The sequence below is a fragment of the Acinonyx jubatus genome, chromosome A1, assembly GCF_027475565.1.
Source record: "Acinonyx jubatus isolate Ajub_Pintada_27869175 chromosome A1, VMU_Ajub_asm_v1.0, whole genome shotgun sequence".
NCBI lineage: Eukaryota > Metazoa > Chordata > Mammalia > Carnivora > Felidae > Acinonyx > Acinonyx jubatus.
The window spans coordinates 120,206,783-120,227,879 of record NC_069380.1 but is presented as its reverse complement, the minus strand read 5'-3'; the positions used below and the strand labels follow the sequence as shown (position 1 = coordinate 120,227,879).

Below are 21,097 nucleotides of genomic sequence, written 5' to 3'. Positions count from 1 at the left end.
CACTGACTGAAAAGCACTTACTGGCATTTGTAGGCGGGAGCCAGGAGTGCTAAAGGTCTTAACATGTACATGACTGTCCTATATAACAAACTGTTCCACTCACAAATGCAAAATCCAGTAAGATGTCTGTAACATTGTTCACAGCAAAATGGGAAATACTCTAGCCATCAAAGGCAGTATCAGTAGTTCATGAAAGATCTACCATTACTAAGAGATTTTTTACAAGGTCTGAAGAATGGCAATATTGAAGTGCTATTCAGAAAACTTTCCCTGAATACTAAATCCAGAGAAAGGGGAACTTTTGTTCTAGTAAACACAAAAGAAAATTATCTTTCAAATGATAAGGTATCAATCACTTCCATATACAATAAAACTCTCAAATATATTTCCACACACTTGAAAGATGGGAAAGGGTAAAATCCCTACCTAGAGAGGCTACAGGGAAAAGTTAACCATACATGATAAGTCTTTAGTAAGCAGCAGAAGTATTCCATTGTCTTACTTGAAGGTCCAGGAATGAAGGAGTGATCAATTAGAGGCTCTTGCCAATAAGAACACAAAAAGTTGAATGAATTACACAAATATTTTGGAGGGGTACAGAAACTTAGACTTCTAAACCTGTTACTTTCTTAAGATTTAAAATACTCTCTGGCTACAGATGGAAGATGAACACGATAGTATGCAATGATACTAAAATGATTTATTTTTAGAGGCATAAATCCATTTAGAAAAAAAAACAGAGAGAATACAACAAAGCTAAAAAAAAAAAAAAACACGGGGAGCTTAGAAGCAGAAGGATTAAATATATAATGCCTACAATTTTAAAATCAGGAAATAGCAGCAAAAACGTTTCAGGAATGAAAAAAATACCCAAAAAATCAGCTAAAAGATTTAAAAGTAGACATCCTTTAAGAATAGAAATTGGGGAGAAATAGAGCAATAAAATGATTAACAACCTTGTGGCTGTTAAGTTCATCTGACTCTTCAAATGATGTACACATATAACTTTTAAGAAAATAAAAACTAAAAAATTCCTATCAAACGCACCTAAGGTTTTTGAAGTTGTTTTCTTTCCCCCCTCTCTCTTTTTTTATGCTTATTTTGTTTTTGAGAGAAAGAGACACAGAATCCGAAGCAGGCTCTAGGCTTTGAGCTGTCAGCACAGAGCATGACGCAGGACTCAAACCCACGAACCGTGAGATCATGACCGAAGTTGGATATTTAACTAACTGAGCCACCCAGGCGCCCATTTTCTTTTTTCTATAACCGAGTGCTTTCCAAGTTTTCTTCAATGAACATCATGGAAGACACTGTCTTGCAAAAGAGTGAAACTGGACCATTCTCTTTCACCATACATAAAAATACACTCAAAATGGACTAAAGACCTAAATGTGAGACCAGAAACCATAAAAGTCCTTGAAGAAAACACAGGCAGTAATTTCTCTGTTATTGCTTATACCAATATTTTTCTAAATGGGTCTCCTGAAGCAAGGGAAACAAAAACAAAAATAAACTATTGGGACAACATCAAAATAAAAAGCTTCTGCACAGCAAATGAAACAATCAACAAAACCAAAAAGCCACCTATGGAAAAGGAGAAGATATTTGTAAAGGACATATCTGATAAAGGGTTAGTATCCAAAATATATAAAGTACTTATAAAACTCACCCCACCAACCAAACAATCCAATTAAAATGGGCATAAAACACGAACAGACATTTTTCCAAAGACATCCAGATGGCAAACAGACACACTGAAACGATGCTCAACATCACTCAGCAGCAGGGAAATATAAATCAAAACTACAATGAGATGTTACCTCACACCTGTCAGAATGGCTAAAATCAACAAAAGAAGAAAGAACAAGTCTTGGCAAGGATGTGATAAAGGGGGAACATCTTGCACTGCTGGTGGGAATGCAAACTGGAGCAGTCACTGTGGAAAACAGTATGGAGGTTCCTCAAAAAGTTAAAAATAAAACTACCAGCCCTCCCCCCAAAATACAACTACCCTACGATCCAGCAATCACACCACTGGGTATTTACACAAAGAATACAAAAATACTAATTCAAAGGGATACATGTATTCCAAAATTTATAGCAGTATTACAATAGCCAAATTATGGAAACAGCCCAAGTGTCCATCGGCTGATGAATGGATAAAGAACATTCCAATGGAATATTAATGGATTATTATTCAGTTATAATAAAGAATGAAACCTTGCCATCTGAAACAACATGGATAGAGCCAGAGTTGTGCGGCTCAGCTGTGCTGAGCAAAGGAAGGCAGCAAAAAGACAAATGCCATATGACTTCACTCATAAGTGGAATTTAAGAAACAAAACAAGAGAGCAAAGGAAGAGAGAGAGAGAGAGAGAGAGAGAGAGAGAGGGGCACACTGAGAGACAGACTCTTAACTGTAGAGAACGGATGGTTACCAGAGGGGAATGGTTTAACTCAGTGATGTGGATTAAGGAGCGCACTTGGTGTGACAAGCACTTGGTGATACACGGGAAGTGCTGAATCCCTATACTATACACCAAAAACTATACTACACTGTATGTTAACTGAAATTTAAATAAAAACTTTAAAAAAGACATTGTCTTAGTTGTTTAAACCAACAACTACTTGATCTCCTTCCATTCTACTGGACCCTGATTTTCATCACTGGTCAAGTGGCATATGGAACCATGACAGGTTTAATTCAATAATGGTAACCGTTTTCCTCAACAAGGATTAGTTTACAAACGGGTAAGGGACAATTCTGGCTAAGACACATGAGGCACATCTGCTAAGTAAGAGTGGTATATGTCAGGGGTAGGGTGAGGGTGGAGAAGGGTGAGGGTTGAAACAGGGACACTTTCTGGGAAGGTTATCTCTCATGATTTTTTTTTTTAATTTTTTTTTTTTTAACGTTTATTTATTTTGAGACAGAGAGAGACAGAGCATGAACGGGAGCGGGGCAGAGAGGGAGGGAGACACAGAACCGGAAGCAGGCTCCAGGCTCTGAGCCATCAGCCCAGAGCCCGACGCGGGGCTCGAACTCACAGAACGTGAGATCGTGACCTGAGCTGAAGTCGGACGCTTAACTGACTGAGCCACCCAGGCACCCCTCTCATGATTTTTTAAAATGTCATGAGAAAGGTACTGTTACCTTAAGCCTTTGGACATTCTTTTTACAGGCCATGATGTTTGTGGTTGCTATCACACCATGAAGAAAAATGCCTAAGAACAAAGCCAACATACTAGGCAGAGGAGACCTATGAAAAGAACCTGTGTGGCTCAGTTTCTGAATTAATTAAACCTAAAACCTCCCTAACTCTAAATTTCATGAAAGGACAGAAAATAAATCTTCCTATTTCCCAAGTTATCTTTTACTTGAAGCCAAACACATCCTGAGATGTGTGTATTACCTCCATAATCAGAAAGAAGAAAAAAAAAAAAATCAAGTTCCACCCTGTATCATGGAGTACAACGGCTAAACCATACACCACAGTTCAAAAATCTTACAGTTAACTGATGCATGCTACTTGAAAATGTCTAAGCGCAGCTCAAGTATTCTAAACATTTAGTATAAGTAACTCTTCCTGTTTTGGATCCTGTCTCCCTTTCTCTCCATCCCTCCCCACTCATGTGGATGCACGTTTTCTCTCTCTCTCTCTCTCAAAAATAAACATTTAAAATAAATAAATACATAAAGCTGGTCTCCCACTTTACAAAAAGTGTGTGTGTGTGTGTGTGTGTGTGTGTGTGTGTGTGTGTAGGTCAAACTGGTGAATGAAACTGCCTCAACAGTGAACAGAGTACTGCCAGCACAGTTCTCAAATCTGGACACTATATAACAACCCACCATTCTCTAAAGTCAGGGAGAAAAAGAACTAAGGGGTGTCAAACTCAGAGTGAAGTCTTGCTCTTTAAGATTTCCTTCACCATCGGGGCTCCTGGGTGGCTCAGGTGGTTAAGCATCTGACTTTGGCTCAGGTCATGATATTGGTGGCTCATGAGTTTGAGCCCCGTGTCGGTCTCTATGCTGATAGCTCAGAGCCTAGAGCCTGCTTTAGATTCTGTCTCCCTCTCTCTGCCCCTCCCTCGCTCACACACAGTCTCTCTCTCAAATATAAATAAACAGTAAAAAACAAGTAAAAATATTTCCTTCATCATCTTTAATACTTAATAGGGCTGAAAATGTTTTCTCTCAAAGAAGTTGAGTCAGGGCGCCTGGGTGGCTCAGTCGGTTTAGTGTCCGACTTCAGCTCAGGCCATGATCTCACGGTTCACGGGTTCAAACCCAGCGTTGGGCTCTGAGCCTAGAGCCTGCTTCAAATTCTGTGTCTCTCTCTCTCTCTGCCCCTTCTCCACTTGCACTCTGTCTCTTTCTCTCTCTCCAAAATAAAATAAAAACATTAAAATAAAAATTTAAATAAATAAGTAAAATAAAAATTTAAAACAAAAGTTGTTTGAGGAATAGGGATCCCAGATATTAACAGTAAACTGTATTTTTATCTTGGTTCTGACACTTACTTAACGATCTTTTTATATGTATGACTCACTTTTAAGTTTTAAACATGAGTTTTCCCTGTATGTACACATGGGATTTCACATGCACTTTATACAGTTATTTAAGATTAAATGAGATCATGTATGAAAATGCTCTATCACAAGTAACACTCAATATTTAATTGGATGAATGAGTGACTGGAGAGAAGATATACTCTGTTTATGAAGCAAATTAAAGACAGTTACCTGTAGCAAATCTCTACTTGCATGTTTATCTAAAAGTGGTTGCCCTTGTATACAGAACATAACTATACATGTCTCTTATCCTAATAAATTCTTGCTTTGAATTCTGCCTTCGTCCCAGATCATTTTCACTTATTGACTATGAACACCTGGTAAACCATGTAATAACCCTAAAACAAAAATCAAATATTTGCTTTAGAACAACTTGTCACTACAAATGCATTTATGTGGGCTATTATGGAATTATAAAGTATGACCTGCTTCTTGACCTTCAAATATATTAATAAGAGTTTGCTAATACCCATTTTTTACAACTTGATTTTCTAATCTATAAAACATTTGACACTTATACAGCATGCAAGAAAATGCTGAATACAGTGCTTTTAGAGTGGATATCTGCCAACTTTAAAAACTTACTGAGAAATGTTGAAGCAATTCATCTTTTTCTTCCTCAATGAATCCCCCTACTGTTAGTGCTTTGGGGCGGTGGTCCACCACCATGTGATTCAGCGAGCCCCTTCCTCTTCCTCCACGGCCTCGGCCTCTTCCTCGACCTTGAGAGGACATAGTCTTTCCTCGACCCACAGGTAAAATGCCTAATCGTGCAGCCTGAATAACAACAAAAGGCAGAATATAATATACATTCTAGGAAGAACCGTGGAAGAACCTCTTAAGAACCTCTTAAATCTCACCTCAACCTGTAACTGACTGAGTTTTTTCCGTAACTCTGTTGTGTCTTCTCCTGAGGATAGCCTCTTATGAAGGTCCAGTTCAGTATCTAATAGTTCTTTCTGAGCCTTTGGAAAATTAAGAGTAAAAATGTATTTGTTAGATAACTTCCAAGATCTTATTCAGAATATCATACTTAAAGAATGACATAACATCTCTTTTGGCAAAAGGAGAATGAGAGGATGCAATAAACTGGAGTGTTTAAAGGAAGGTTCACTGTATGAAAACATACAGAGAATATACTGAAATCAGTAAAAAGAAGAAGCAGTATTACTGCTTAAGATGGCTTAAAAATCAGACTCTGGAAACAGTCAAATGAGAAAAGGGAGCTGAGAATAATTTTCTAATAATAAAGAGCCATAAATCAAACTCAATGGAAGCAAAATATATACACAGGAAAAATTAATAATAAAAACATAAATAACATCTACATAACTGCTTTCAGATTTGAACTCTACAATACTGCACTCTTTTTGTGTGTGTGAGGGGCAAACTATCTGTCTTTAGATGGTGTGACTGTGAGACTAATTTTTACTCCCATATTGTCTTAAAATTTTTTTAATTTATTTATTTTGTGAGTGGGGGGGGGGGGGGGGGAGAGAATATCCCAAGCAAGCCCCACGCTGCCAGTGCAGAACCCGACAAAGGGCTCCGTCTCACTAAGTGAGCCATGAGATCATGACCTGAGCCAAAATCGACAGTCAGACATCCAGCCAACTGGGCCACCCAGGCGTCCCTCTCTTCAATTTTTAAAATGTTCGTTATGTTCCTTCTATAATTGGGGGAAATTTCACTAAAAATATTTTTTATTAAACTTTTTCAATACAATCTTGAAGAAATACTTTATATCCCTCTAGTAATACAGAACCACAACTTCAAATGTATTATAATATTGGATATAAAAATGTGCACTCTATATATCTGACAAATTTATTATTTTGAGTTCTCGAAGGACTAGAAATTAAAATTCCACTACAGAGGGGTGCCTGGCTGACTCAGTCAAGAAGGGCATGTGACTCTTGATCTCGGGGTGTGAGTTTGAGCCCCATGTTGGATGTCAAGATTACTTAAAAATAAAATCTTTAAAAAAAATTTTTTTTAATTCCATGACAGAGCTGTGGTATAATGTAATCACTGTATAAAGTAACTATTCTCCTAGGTAAGGAAACAAATGACAATTAATAAAATGAGACGTAGGGCACCTGGGTGGCTCAGTCGGTTGAGTGTCCAACTTTGGCTCGGGTAGTGATCTCGCAGTTCGTGGGTTTGAGCCCCGCACTGGGCTCTGTGCTGACATCTCAGAGACTGGAGCCTCCTGGAGATTCTGAGTCTCCCTCTCTCTACCCCTTGCCCGCTCACACTCTTGTCTTTCTCTCTCTCTCTCTCAAAAATAAACATTAAGGGGCGCCTGGGTGGCGCAGTCGGTTAAGCGCCCGACTTCAGCCAGGTCACCATCTCACGGTCCGTGAGTTCGAGCCCCGCGTCAGGCTCTGGGCTGATGGCTCGGAGCCTGGAGCCTGTTTCCGATTCTGTGTCTCCCTCTCTCTCTGCCCCTCCCCTGTTCATGCTATGTCTCTCTCTGTCCCAAAAATAAATAAAAACGTGGAAAAAAAAATTAAATAAATAAATAAATAAATAAACAAACAAACAAACAAACAAACATTAAAAAAAGTATTTTTAAAAAAAGAGACTTAAGTGGATTTGGAACTTTAAGTGGATTTTTACCCATATTATTTAAGGCATTTTTACCTGTATTAAAGCCAATGATACCTTTTGAATATTAAAAGGAATGGTTTCACTGTATTACAGAATTAGAAAAACAATTGCTGAAATAGGAAATATCACTTTTTTTGCCATCACTCTAACAATTTCATATTTAGGAAAGGAAACCATAAATTCAGTTAATAAACATAATAATAATAAACATATCTTTGTTCAAACAAGGTATTAGCACCTCTTTCAAAGACAAGACACAGCATCTATAGGAACATTTAAAATTTTTACTGTCTCCCTGTTATACTATTAGTTACCTAAGGGTTCCACTGTACTTCAAAGCACCAAACATATAACAGATGTTCAACAACCCTATGCTGAATGGAAAATGCAAATACATACCTCTGTTTTTGTCTTAACTTTAGATGGTGTGGAGACTGCGGAAGATGTTTTTAATTCATCTTTCAGTTGCGAGATCTTTTCTCCAAGCTCTTTCAAAGTCTTCATTATATTTGCTCTTTCTTCTGGTTTCATGTTTTTGTTCTTTTCTAGCTTAGATATTAGCATCTATAAAATAAACAGAAAAAAGTAAAAACTATGCCTAGTAACTTTTACTATAACTAACCCTTATCAACTTTACTAAGAGGAATAGCTATAAAATCCATTGCAGAAAACAATTCCAGCAGGCAAATGAGCTCTTGTCTTACCTTTTGGCATTCTATTTGTTTTTCTAGCACTTCTTGCCTCTTTTTCCTCATATCTTGCTGTAGCTTCATTGCTTCCTATATGAATACATTTAAAAAATTAGTAAGAGATAACAATATTTGCCAATGATATACTTGCAAACATTTGATACATGAACAACTCATTTTCTTCTGGATCATCCCTATGCTATACAAGACAAATTTCACTCCTAATCAAAAAACAGATGAAACCAGAAATGAAACCTTTAATTACATTTTCTATGGAAGAGTTAAAATTTCTAAGTGTACTTTTAAAAATATTTAAAAGGCTAACTCCTAATTAGCTGTATCTATGACATTTATTCTTGAGTGACCTGAATGTACGTATGAGGAAAAACAAGGGCTGTTTCTACTTGCCAATGTAATAAGCCATCCCTGATTTTTCAAGTTTAAAGTTTAATAAATGTGAGATGCAGGCTGGAGGACAGAAATGATGGCAAATTCTACGGATTTTTGCCAGGAAAATATTGCCTCCCACCCCTCTGCTAATCAAATCTCCAATTATATGGAAATAATACCTATAAATATCTATTTGATTTAAAATCGTCTATATGAGTTTATATCTAAGATAACAATGAAACTCAGAAGTCATATGAATACCAATTACATAAACATTATACTTTATACAAAACACTAACCTACAAAAGCAAAAGAGGAATTAAAAGAAGAAATAATGAAATAAAACTGGTTCTTCACCTTGGAGAAAAAAAAAAACAGGACAACTCAGTGCTATTTATTTTTACATAGAAAAAAATCCTTCCTTGTTCTTGATGTAGCCTCTGCAAGGCAACTGCAAAATACTTTTTTGTCTGTTCACCTTTTTTTTTCAAATGTACACTCCATCGAGAAGCAGCTAAACATAATGTAGTTCTAGAACATGAACTATTCAAATGTGTTAATAAAATCGCTTAAGAATTCAATGGGTCCTTCCCTCTTTAAGGAAATTAGAATCAAGGCTGTTACCTGTTTCTTTTTAAGAACTTCTTGAACATCATGAGATTTAGACCCTGAACAAAGTTTTGAAGGCGTCTTTAAGTTTGAGGAGCTGTAAATCATTTTTGGATGGCCTGGAGCTGAAAATATCTATGAAACACAAGTATAATTAAATTAAATATTAGAAACGCTTTAAGGTAATTTTTTAGAAAGACTGCATGTATTTCTTTTGGTTCAGGAGTTAAAGTTTACTTTAAAAACTTCATTTATATAACTGGTTTTTATATATACATAAATTCAACTGTAATTCAAATACAAAAACAAAATTTTAGCAATAATGTTTCTGAACGCAATCACATCCTTCTTCTTCCATTTTCTTAATTGAGAAAAAGGAACCACAGCCACTTTTATCTAGGAGCAGGCCTGTACTCATAGCGAAGCCTTACTGTCCTCTCATTCAACAATTTCACAGATTAAGAACTTCCAACAAACCAACTCTTGTGACCGCGATGAATCAAGACAAAAACAAAAACAAATCCACAATTCAGAATCATGACTGAACACAGAAAAAAACAGGAACACTATTCAAACAGTTAAAAATACAAGTCCCTTTCTAACCTGGCTAACAGCAATGACTGCAGCCTCTTTACCAATTACATCTTTAGTCTCATTCTACTTTTCCCTCCTTCTAAGTTAAGACTAATTAAGACATCTGGTCATAGAATTATTCCTATTTCTTTAAACCCTGATCCAAATCACCTAACACAGGATTAAAGTACTTCCTCATCAGAATCTATTTAAATCAAATGCTATATGAGTTTATAATCAAACATAAAACAAGTAGTTAGCTCACAGGTCTGACTTTGCAAGCAAAGTGGTGGCCATTTTTGCTCTGGTTGTTTTGGTATTTAGATTCCTTTCCTGTTCTGAACAGACCACTCTCCAGTTAATCTTCCCTTTTTTAAGGCATAGCAGAGCTACATGGCACAGTATAATCTCTCTGGTTCAAGTCTTTCCTAACACAAATGGCAACACCTACAATTTACTGAGCACTTAGTATGTACTTAACACTCCCCTTCCATGCTTTACTAACATGAAATTTTTTTAATCCCCAGAGCAACTTATTGAAAAGGAAACCAATGCTCCCAAGTTATCTAATACAGCTAGTAAGAGGCAGGTCAAGTCAAATAGGGCTGTCTGACTTCCAAATCTGTAACTATCTTTGTTTTGCTATCTTTTCATAATAGAATTTTTGAAACAACAGTTATACTACAAAGGTGATGTACCCATCACTAAGCACCAACAATTATCAGGACATAAAATAGAGTAGTTCCCCCTTATCCAGTTTGGCTTTCCACGGTTTGTTACCCAAGCTCAACTGTGGCCCAGAAACAGATGACCCTCCTTCTGACTCATCAGGAGGTCATTAGAAGCCTAACAATACATCACACTGCCTATATTATTCACCTCACTTCACCTTATCTGGAGGCATTTATTTTATCATCTCACATCATCACAAGAAGGATGAATATGGTACAGTATTTTCAGTGACTTCTCCTTTATTAAAGTATATTGTTATAACTATTCCATTTTAATATTATCATTGTGCATCTCTTATTGTGCCTAATTTATAAGTTAAACTTTATTATGGGTATGTACCCATATTACGGGTATGCACAAGAAAAAACATAATATATACGGGATTTGGTACTATCTATGGTGTCACGCATCTAATGGGAGTCTTAGAAAGTATCCTCACAGATAAGGGGAGACTACTATACTTTTGTTTTACCTAAATCCCTAACTCCACATTCATATCAAACACTGTGTTTCTATGTTTTACATGTAAATATTCAGTTGTATCTCTAAAAAAATAAGGACTCCATTCTTTTTAAAACATAACCACAATACCATCATCACACTTATAACAACTCCTTACTATCATTAGACAATCACATCTCATGATTGTATTATAATTTTTTTTAGTGTTTATTTTTGAGACAGAGAGACAGAGGGTGAATGGGGGAGGGGCAGAGAGAGAGGGGGACAGAGAATTCAAAGCAGGCTCCAGGCTCCGAGCTGTCAGCACAGAGCCAGGTGCGGGGCTCAAACCCACGAACTGTGAGATCATGACCTGAGCTGAAGTCAGACACTTAACGACTGAGCCACCCAGGGTGCCCCAAGATTGTATTATAATTTTCTAAACATTTTCTGCCATTTGAATTGGGCTCTATGAAGGTTCTTCTACAGGAACTGGTTATATCTCTTTAAAGTCTCTTTTGATACCATTTCCTTTCTCATCTCTTTCTTTTCCTTGCAAACTGCTTTTTGAAGAAATCAGGTCATTTATCCTGTGAATTTGTGTTCACCACAAAATTCTATGATACCCCATAACATGTTTCTGTGTCCTCTGAATTTCCTTCAAATTAGTAGATCTAGAGCCTTTATAACATCTTCTCAATCTTTTGACAGGATTCCAGAAATTGTTGACAACTTTGTTTTCTGGTTGAACAAAGTAATTCTAGGGCCATCTGGAATACTGCCAGCCCCAGATCTGCAGACAGCCATTTCTTCAAAAAACCCTTGGTTCCTCTGAGTGCCTGGGAGGGGGCAGGGGGTAATTACCCTTGGACTGATTATTATTTCTCAACCTTTTCAGTGAATAGAATTAAGAAATGTTTTGGAGCTTTTTACTGCTTATTATTTTTTATGATAAAACAGTATGTGAATGTGTATCAATACAGCTGATCCTTGAATAACTCAGGGGTTAAGGGGCACGGACCCCAAGAATCAAAAATCCACATATTTAACTTCTGACTTCCCCAAAACTTAATTGCCTACTGCTAACCAAAAGCCTTACCGATAACATAAACAGTCAATTAACACGTACTTTTTATGTTACATGTTTTATATACTGTATTCTTCTAAGACGCTACAGAAAAGAAAATGTTAAGCAAATCCTAAGAGAAAATACATTTACAGTCCTGTGCTGTATTTATTTTAAAAATCCATGTTTAGGTGATCTGCACAATTCAAACCCATGTTGTTCAAGGATCTACCATACTTTCAATTCAAACATAGGACTACAGTGTTTTCACTTAACCTACCATACACATCTTTTCCACCACATTGAAAATCGCACTTGTCAGTGACACCAATATAACTTTTCATTTGATTTATCCTACAATGCTCACAAACTGTTTCAGAATAACATTATTGCTGAAAAATACTTTTTAAAATTGTTTTTTTGAACTCAGGGTTCATCTCATTAGGAATATATATTCAAATAGCTGTATTTTAAAGTACTCTCTAGGGGCACCTGGGTGGCACAGTCAGTTAAGTATCTGACTCTTCATTTTGGCTCAGGTCATGATCTCGTGGTTCATGAGGTCAAGTCAGGGTCTGCGCAATCAGTGTGGGATTCATTCTCTCCCTCTCTGCCTCTCCCCTGCTCACAATGTCTCTCTCAAATAAATAAACTGTAAAAAATGTAAAAGGTACTCTCTATGCAAACATATTACTTCATTTGTTTCACTTTTCAATTCTTAGACATTACTCTTTTCATTTTATGACTGAACACAGCATTTACATGGTTCTAAGACAAATCTACAAAATAAGACATAGTCAAAGTTGTCTAGTTTTTTCCATCCTTGCTGTAACCACCAAGATTTAAATTTTAGGAACTAAAAGAAATTTTTTTTAATTAATTTTAGGATTTTTTGTTTCTGCTATTAATCAAATACTTAGGTGTTCAATGGCCCTACTTACTTACATTAACAGTGGCTGCCTATATATGTTTTGTACCATTGTACTTTTTTTTTTTTTTTTTTACCTAATACAGCCTCATGATCACCTCATAGTACATATGAAGATATTCCTCATTCTGTTGTAAAGTTGCACTTTTGCTACTGTACTGCATTTTAAATTAACTAGTCCCCTAATGATGGACATCTGGATTGTTTCCAGTCTTTTGCTATTATAGTCTACACTTACTAGCCTGGTACGTATATTTTTTCGTAGTTTGACAAATGTACTTTTGGCATACATTCTGAAAAGGAGGGTTACTGATTTAGAATAAATGCATATATAATTTTGCCAGACACTGCCAAATTTGCTTTCATGGGGGTTGTAACATTTAGCATTTCCATCAGCATCTAAATTCTCAGATCTTTTTGGAAATTATCCTAGTTTATTATGTAATTTGAAAAATGGATCTAGTTTTATCTTTTCTACACGGCTATTCAGTTATCCAAATACATTTATCAAAAAGTCCATATTCTCCCCACTGACCTGAGATACTCTTTGACATCTAATAAACTCCTATTTGCAAATGAGTCTATTTCTCATCTTTTACTCTATTTCACTGGTCTATCTCTTCATGTGCCAGTACTAACTGACTTAGTTACATAGACTTCATAATACTCTTATTATGGCTAGTAGGGTTAAGCACTCCCCCCACCGGCCTTGATCGTTTTCAGAATTTTCCAAGCCCTCTTTGAAATAATCACCATTGTGCAAAGTCACTGTACAGATATATTCCTAAAAGCAAAACAAACTACTTAAGATACATTTCAAAGTTTTGATTAGGATAGAATCTTCTTCACTATATTCTTCTAAAATTCTCAAACTCCTACTTAGCTTTGAATAGAAAAAAAAATTTAGCCAATTTCTGGCCGTATCATGGAAATTAGGCAAGTATACCTTCCACATTCAGGTTAGCTGTCACATTTACCTCAAGTGAAGAAACAAGACATTACAAATCTGGATGAAAGTTAAGTTGTTAATTTCTCTGTGTCACTAAACAATTTTAAATATATTTGAGGATCGCGGCACCTGGGTGGCTCAGCTGGTTAAGCATCCAGCTTTGGCTCAGGTCATGATCTCACTGTGAGTTGGAGCCCTGTGTTGGGCTCTGCGCTGACAGCTCAGAGCCCAGAGCCTACTTCAGATTCAGGGTCTCCCTCTCTCTCTCTGCCCCTCCCCTGCTCACTTCGTCTCTCTCTGTTTCTCGAAAATAAACATTAAAAATTATAAATAGGTAGACAGACTGAGTAATTAATGAATCAGAGGGTCACAGAAATACATACCTGGCAATCCTCTCCAGCACCACCTGACTGATTCAACACGTGTGATGCATCACTCTGGTTACCACTTGCGTGTCCAAGGCGATGTTTAACAGGAACTTTGTTAAGAACATATGCGCCGGATGTCTGTGGTTTACTCATCATCTGCATACACAAAATAAACACATAAGTGGTAAAAGTTTTAAAAATGCCCAGGAATGATACAAATTCAGGCTAGTGATTACCCTGGGGAAGAAAATAAAGAAATGAGAAGGGAGAGTGCTTCTATCACCTCTAAGTTTTTAAGTGGTAGATATTCAAATGATTGCATATTATCTATTCTATGGATGTCTGAAATATGTCATAACAAAATGCATGCATATGGATATAAACTCATACAGAAAACAAGTTCTACTAATTTTTAAAATGTTCCCTTTAATATGTAATGCTTTGAAGGATCTGGGGCTTCTAAATGATAGTAGCTTAATATCAATAACAGTGTGATATGGACACCCCAAGAACACAGTGCAATCTTGGGCTGCATTAACAGAACACAGTCTAATGGATCACAAACATGACCGTATCACTCTTGTACACCATTCAGCCTACATCCAGGGGAAGCACCTGCCTCTGGGCTCTAACATGAAGTGGGACCTAGACAAAAAAAATGGAGGCTGAAGTGCACATAAAAAGGATAATGATTGGACTTAAGATTACATATGGTAATACTTTAAAAAAAAAACCTGAATGCATTTAATTCAAACAAGAGAACACCTAGGAAAAGATTAGCATTACCATCAATATGGGAATGGCACTAATGCATAGTGGTTTTTTCTTTACTTCCTTAATCTGTTCATTCAAGTATAGTTTGAGCAACATGTGCCAAGCCTTGTTTTAGACACAAGAGACAGAAGGTATAAAACAGGCAAAATCCTATTTTCTCGGAGCTTACATTTCAATTTTTAAAGCTTTTAAAGAGTTTTCTACATGGAAAAAAGTCAGACAAAAGAGTGGGTACAAGGATGACTGAGTCTAACACAAAACAAAGAAGAAGTTCTAGATTCAGAGTTGTCTGGTAGTGGACAGTTATTATACTTTAGTGTTGAGAAGAATCACTAAGAGTATTCCTTTAAACATGTAGATTTATGGGCCACATTTCTACAGACTGACTGTAACTTGTGGGTGCTAAGATCCAAGAATTTGTATTCAGGCAAGTAATTCTGGTAGAAGCAGAATTGCACTTGTCAAACTTTACAGTAAGAATCAAGTGGAGAGCTTGTTAAAACACAGATGCTTAAGCCCCAACCCTAGTGATTCTAAGTTGAGGTGAGGTCCAAAAAACTGCATGTCTAATAGGTTCTCAGGAGGTAAGATGGTGCTGGTCTGCAGATCAAACTGAGAAGTTTTAAAGTAGAAGACTTAATGACTGCAAATTGACAATGATCTAGAGGGTGGGACCAGAGGACTTTTCCTTGTCTATGAACCAGCAGATTACCTTCTGGATACCCCCATGTACCGTTGAGGGAGGGGACTGGGCCACCAGCACTTGTTGCTGATGAAGGTGCTGTGGCAAATGGTGGTGCTGCTGCGACAGGTGACTAAGTGTTTGCTGTTGCTGCAGGAGTAGCTGTGTTGGAGACTGCAATGCAGGCTGCTCATTATTTTCCCTATGCCACAGAACTCGAATGAACCGGTTATTTAGAACTGCTTCAGTGCTGGAAATGGCTTTCCTGGCCTCCTCATTGGTAAGATACTGGATGAGGGCTGCTTCTGGATCTCCCTTAAAAGCAACCTGTAAGAAAAAAAAAACAAAAGCAACAAAAAAAAGCAAACAAATTAATAAGCAGTTAAATGCAAATAAATTATTGATAAAGACTTCAGAATAGAAAAGAACCTGCTGAAATCCATTCCGAAAGCTTTGTAAGTACAGTTCTCCGTCACCCTAAAAGATAATATGCATATTTTTCAAATTATATACAAAAAAGACTATTCAATAAAGAATCCTGGTAATGTTACATAACCAGTGAGGGAAAAGTTGTTAGATCCCTCCCTGATATCCTACATCCAAATAAACTCCAGAGAAAGAAAATATTTTACCATAACAACAACAACAAAAAAAAAACAATAAAAACACAGAAGAAGAAAAGGTGAATATCTGTACAATCTGAGTGTTTGGAAAATCTTTTTATGCATACCTATAAAAACAGGATCCATAAAGACAAACAGTAGTAAATTCTACCACATAAAAATTTAAAATCTGTCAGTCCAAATATACCCTAAACTAAATGATGAATAGAAGAACTGTTTTTGATATACATGACAAGCAATGGCTTGGAAAAGCACTATTATAAATGGCTTCATAAAAAATGGGCGAAGACAATCAATAGGCATATCCAAAAAAACCTGCAAATGATCTATATAAATCAGAATCTACGTAGTAATTTAAAAAAGCAAATGGGGCGCCTGGGTGGCTCAGCGGGTTAAGTGCCTGACTCTTGATTTTGACTCATGTCATAATCTCATAGTTTTGTGAGTATGAGCCCAATGTCCGGCTCTGTGCTGACTGCAAAGCCTGCTTGGGATTTCCCCCGCCCCACCCCCTCTGCCCCTCCCCAGCTCACACTCTAAATAAATAAATAAATAAATAAATAAATAAATAAATAAATAAATAAAATTTATTTTAAAAAAAGAAAAGCAAAGTAAAACAAGTATAATTTTTCACTTACGAAACTGGTTCAAAACATTTTGATGGATCCACATTACAATGTTGACAGGCTTTAACACAGTGCATGTGGGAGTATCAACTGGCACAACCCTTTTGGCAAACAATTTGGCAGAGCACAAATAAAAAGTCTTAAAATTCCCTTTAATTCAGCAACGAATCATAAAAAGATAACGAAAGGTTTACCAACAAGGAGGCTCACCACAGCACCGTTTTTATAGAAGACAAGAGAAACAATAGAAATCCTCAACCACAAAGAACAGTAAGTAAATTATGGCCTATTGCTACAGACTGATTTATGCCCCACTCCCAAATTCTTATGTTGAAACTCTAACTCACTGTGTGACTACATTTGGAGACAGGGCTTTTAGGAGGTAATTAAAGTTAAATGAGGTCATAAGTGTGGGGCCCTAATCAGATGGTACTGGAGGTCTTATAGGAATAGGAAGAGCTCTTTCTCCCCTTTCAAAATTTGAGGACACAGCAAGAAAGTGGCCATCATAAAGAGAATCCTCACCAGGAACCAAAAAGGCCATCACTCTGATTTCGGACTTCCCCCAAAATAAATGTTGTTTAAGCCACCTAGTCTCTGATACGTATTTGTTATGGCAATCCAACAAGACTAATATACCAAATTACATTAAGCCATCTAATTTTCCTAAATGCCATAAACCATAATGACCTAGAAAACACGTAAGAGAAAAAAGGCAGAGACATCTGATATGATTTTGTATTCCTGAAGTGTGTAAAGTATTTTTAAAAAGAAAACATGTCTATGTGTGTGTATAGATGTGTTCTTCCATATAAATACAGTATGTTCATCAAAAGATTAATAATTATTGTTGCAACATGGTGAGATTCAGGTGATTTGTTTTTTCACTTTTGTTTAATGGATTTCCAATTATCTATAAAATTAAACACGTACTATACTCAGGAAAAAACACTGCTTAAAAATCTTTCAAAAAGAGTACCTTGGTTCAATTCTTTGAAATATCAAATTTCCTCATACTACTTTTTTTTTAAGTTTATTTTTTAGAGAGAGAGAATGAGTGAGCACAAGTGGGAGAAGGGCGGAGAGGGAGAGGGAGAGACAGAGAATCCCAAGCAGGCTCTGCAAAGTCAATATGGAGCCTGATGCCGGGTTCAAACTCAGGAACCGTGAGATCACCCAGGCACCCCCTCATACTACTTTCTTCAGGTCTCAGCTTAAATGTCACCTCTCAGAGTGCTTTTTCTTGAGTTCCCTTCCCCCTCTATCACTTAATTACCTTACTATATTTATCTTTATAGCACTTAACCTGTTTTACTTGTTTATTCTCTCTCTGCTCTCTGAGAAGGTCAGCTGCATGAAGGCCAGGACCCTGATCATCATGCTCATTTTTAGCCAGTGTTTTCAACAGTGCTGGTCCAGTATAGCACACCTCCACATTTTGGATGAGTACAGAGATTGAAGGGTGAAGGGCACAGGGATTTATTGCAGTGACCTAAGGGTGGTGCCTTTTTTCATGTAATTTTTTTAAAATTTTTAATGTTATATTTATTTTTGAGAGAAAGAGACAGAGCACGAGCAGGGGAGGAGCAGAGAGAGAGGGAGACACAGAATCTGAAGCAGGCTCCTGGCTCTGAGCTGTCAGCACAGAGCTTGACAAGGGGCTCAAACCCACGAACCGTGAGATTATGACCTGAGCCTAAGTCAGATACTTAACCAACTAAGCCACCCAGGTACCCCCTCATAATACTTTCTTAAATTGTTACATAAATCATATTTTGGTTTCATAACCAACATTAACCATCAGGGGTAACTGAGTGAAATGGCAAATTAATAAGGACTTCAAGTACTCTCAATTACACCGGAACACCCAACCACAAATGCATAAATTGGAATATGTGTCAAGTAGTCAGCAAAATACAGAAACTACAAATCACATGATGTTAGATAACATGTTACACTGCCTAAATTCTCAAGATTACAACCATCCTTAACCAATTACTTTTTCACTACAATATCAAAGTCACTCAGTAGACAAAATTACCTTAGAAATTACCAAAAATCTTACCTATCTAGTTAGAATACTAAAGCAGATTAAAAGTCTTTTGTCCAGAGATAGCACCATGAATAAAAATATACTAACCATCCTCAATGTCTTTCAGGAAGAGGTTGCAGATAAGAAATTAAAAAAAAAAAAAAAAAAAGGCAAAAAACAAATTCAGCTTAATTTCATCATAAAGTTGGGTATAGAGCTATACAGTGGAGCTTAAAACACTTAGCAGAGATTATAAGATTAATTACTGGCTCATTTAAGCAAAGTGAACTGCTATGTTCAAAGATGCATAAAAGCACATTCATCTGTCAGCAACTTAGTCACATTTACCTGGATGTTCACAATAGTTCCAAACTTGCTGAAGTGTTCATTGAGTTTAGTAATGTTGTTTAATTCCTGAGGGATCTTCTTGACTTCTAATTTGGTGTTTGTATACTGATTCTTTCTCAAAAATCCTGGTTTACTCTGACTGTTATTCCCTTGCCTGAAAGGAATATTAATAGATCTTGATTAATTCCCCCACCTTATGCCTAGCCATCAGACAGGTCAACAAAAACTTTAAGTTTATATGTATTAAAGTGTCATTTGTAAGACATTCTTACATTCTTCAGAAATTACTAAGTAATTTTCACATCGTCCTTGTTACATGGGAACAGAACAGGTATAGAAAAAGAAGACTGAAGAGCAAAAGATCACAAAAAGAGAGGCCCAAATGAGATTAAAACTAATAGGCTAAAAAGATCCGCCACAATTACCAAGGAGTCTAACTTTAAAGCAAGGAAAGAACATCATTTTTTTCAATGGTGGGTTTTTCAACTTCTGTAAAAGTACAGAATACAAGTTACTAATACCTATTATATTAGTTACTAATACAAGTTACTAATACAAATTACTAATATCTATTATATTCTGCTCGCTCTTCCCATTTTTAAGATGTTCTAATGATGCCTTGGGGAACCCTAATTTTGAGACACAAAGTTTTAAAATCACTGATTAATGACAACTGTGAATTTTACAAATTTACTAATGCAAACAAAAACAACAAATACACCAATTAGAACTACTAAGTAGCAAATTGTCTTACTTTCCCAGCCAAGGTTTCTTTGTGAGCGGCCCTTCCAAACCACTTATAGCTCTTTTTCGGCTATCTGGTTCAAGAACTACTCTGGTTATGTTGCTATTAATTGAAACAGGAACTGGTGGTTCAGTCTGGATGACAATGTTAGCAGCTGTTGGAAACAAAAATTAACATTACTAACAATGCATGGTACCTGAGGAATTTCAAATGATTACAATATATAGCCTAAAAGCTAAAAAGCACAGTGAATAGCACCCAGCTACCATTTCCTTTTCAGAAATGCTTATTTACTAACTGCCTCCTCCTTTTTCTCCTTTGTTAAAAATACAATATTGAAGTTTAAAAAGTCACAGGCAGCTCCTATGTAAAAATTGATTCAGACAAGGATCATCAATGGTTGGAAAACAATATTCATCAGTGAAACGGTGTTAGAGAACAAGATATTTATCTGGTGCCAAAGTACACCCCACAAATGATGACTTTACAATGGAGAGATCTACCAATTATCATCTCAGACAAGCAATCAAACTTAGCACCATAAACAGAGTGAAATTATTTGTACTGTTTGATGTGATTTAAAAAAAGTTCACCTGGACAGGATATTAAGGAATTATGATTTTCTTATGTGTAGCAATGATATTGTGCTTATAAAGGACGTCATATTCTTGGAAGTAAAATAAAGTATCTACAGGGCACAATCTCTGCAATATACTTTCAAGTAACTCAGGGAAAAAAAACCTGAAGGGAGAAGGAAAGAAGGGATAAAGAAGAATGTGCATTGCGCATACAAAAGCAAGCACTTAGGCCCAAAGGTGACAAAACTTTAATAAAGGTGAATCTAAGTAAAGGTATTCAGATGTTTATTGTATTTCTTTTGAATTCCTGTGCGTTTAAAATTTTTCAAACTCAAAAGTTGGGAGGAAAACCCAAAGCCCGTATTATAAATTGCTATATTTCATTCACAACAATTAAAACTAAAATACTTAAAGAAACTGACATTACAATGGCTTATCTGTGAATGGGAAGAGGTGTGAATAAAAAAGTAAATAACAACACAAAACGATGCCTGATACACTGTGAATATTCTCCTTAACTTTAAGTGACTCTACCAAAAGTAAAGTCAGCAGCCAAAAACGACATGTAGGGCTAGATGCTGGGGTGGGGATGAGAGTGGGGGGTAATATGTGTGACAATCGGGGAAATAATGATGCAGATTTAACATGTATTTCTTTAGCAGCTGCTATAGCTCAACAATTATATTAGACATACGTGTAAGTCAGTGAAAAAAATAACTTTGATCTCTGCTCTATTAGGGCCTTTATTTTCAGAAGGCA

At 36.4% G+C, this 21,097-nt stretch overlaps 1 protein-coding gene across 4 annotated transcripts in view; it reads right to left on the bottom strand.

Annotated features, from left to right (window-relative positions):
• RBM27 (RNA binding motif protein 27) overlaps positions 1-21,097 on the bottom strand; it is a 75,055-nt gene that overhangs the window by 10,405 nt on the left and 43,553 nt on the right. For all 4 annotated transcript variants that reach the window (XM_027042327.2, XM_027042335.2, XM_027042334.2 and 1 more), the window contains 9 exons: positions 19,770-19,914; positions 19,016-19,169; positions 15,417-15,713; positions 13,946-14,086; positions 8,889-9,008; positions 7,890-7,964; positions 7,585-7,749; positions 5,433-5,537; positions 5,158-5,349 (listed from right to left, as the gene is read on the bottom strand). In XM_027042327.2, the coding sequence (XP_026898128.1) occupies positions 5,158-5,349; positions 5,433-5,537; positions 7,585-7,749; positions 7,890-7,964; positions 8,889-9,008; positions 13,946-14,086; positions 15,417-15,713; positions 19,016-19,169; positions 19,770-19,914 (1,394 nt within the window). The remainder of the gene's footprint in view (positions 1-5,157; positions 5,350-5,432; positions 5,538-7,584; positions 7,750-7,889; positions 7,965-8,888; positions 9,009-13,945; positions 14,087-15,416; positions 15,714-19,015; positions 19,170-19,769; positions 19,915-21,097) is intronic.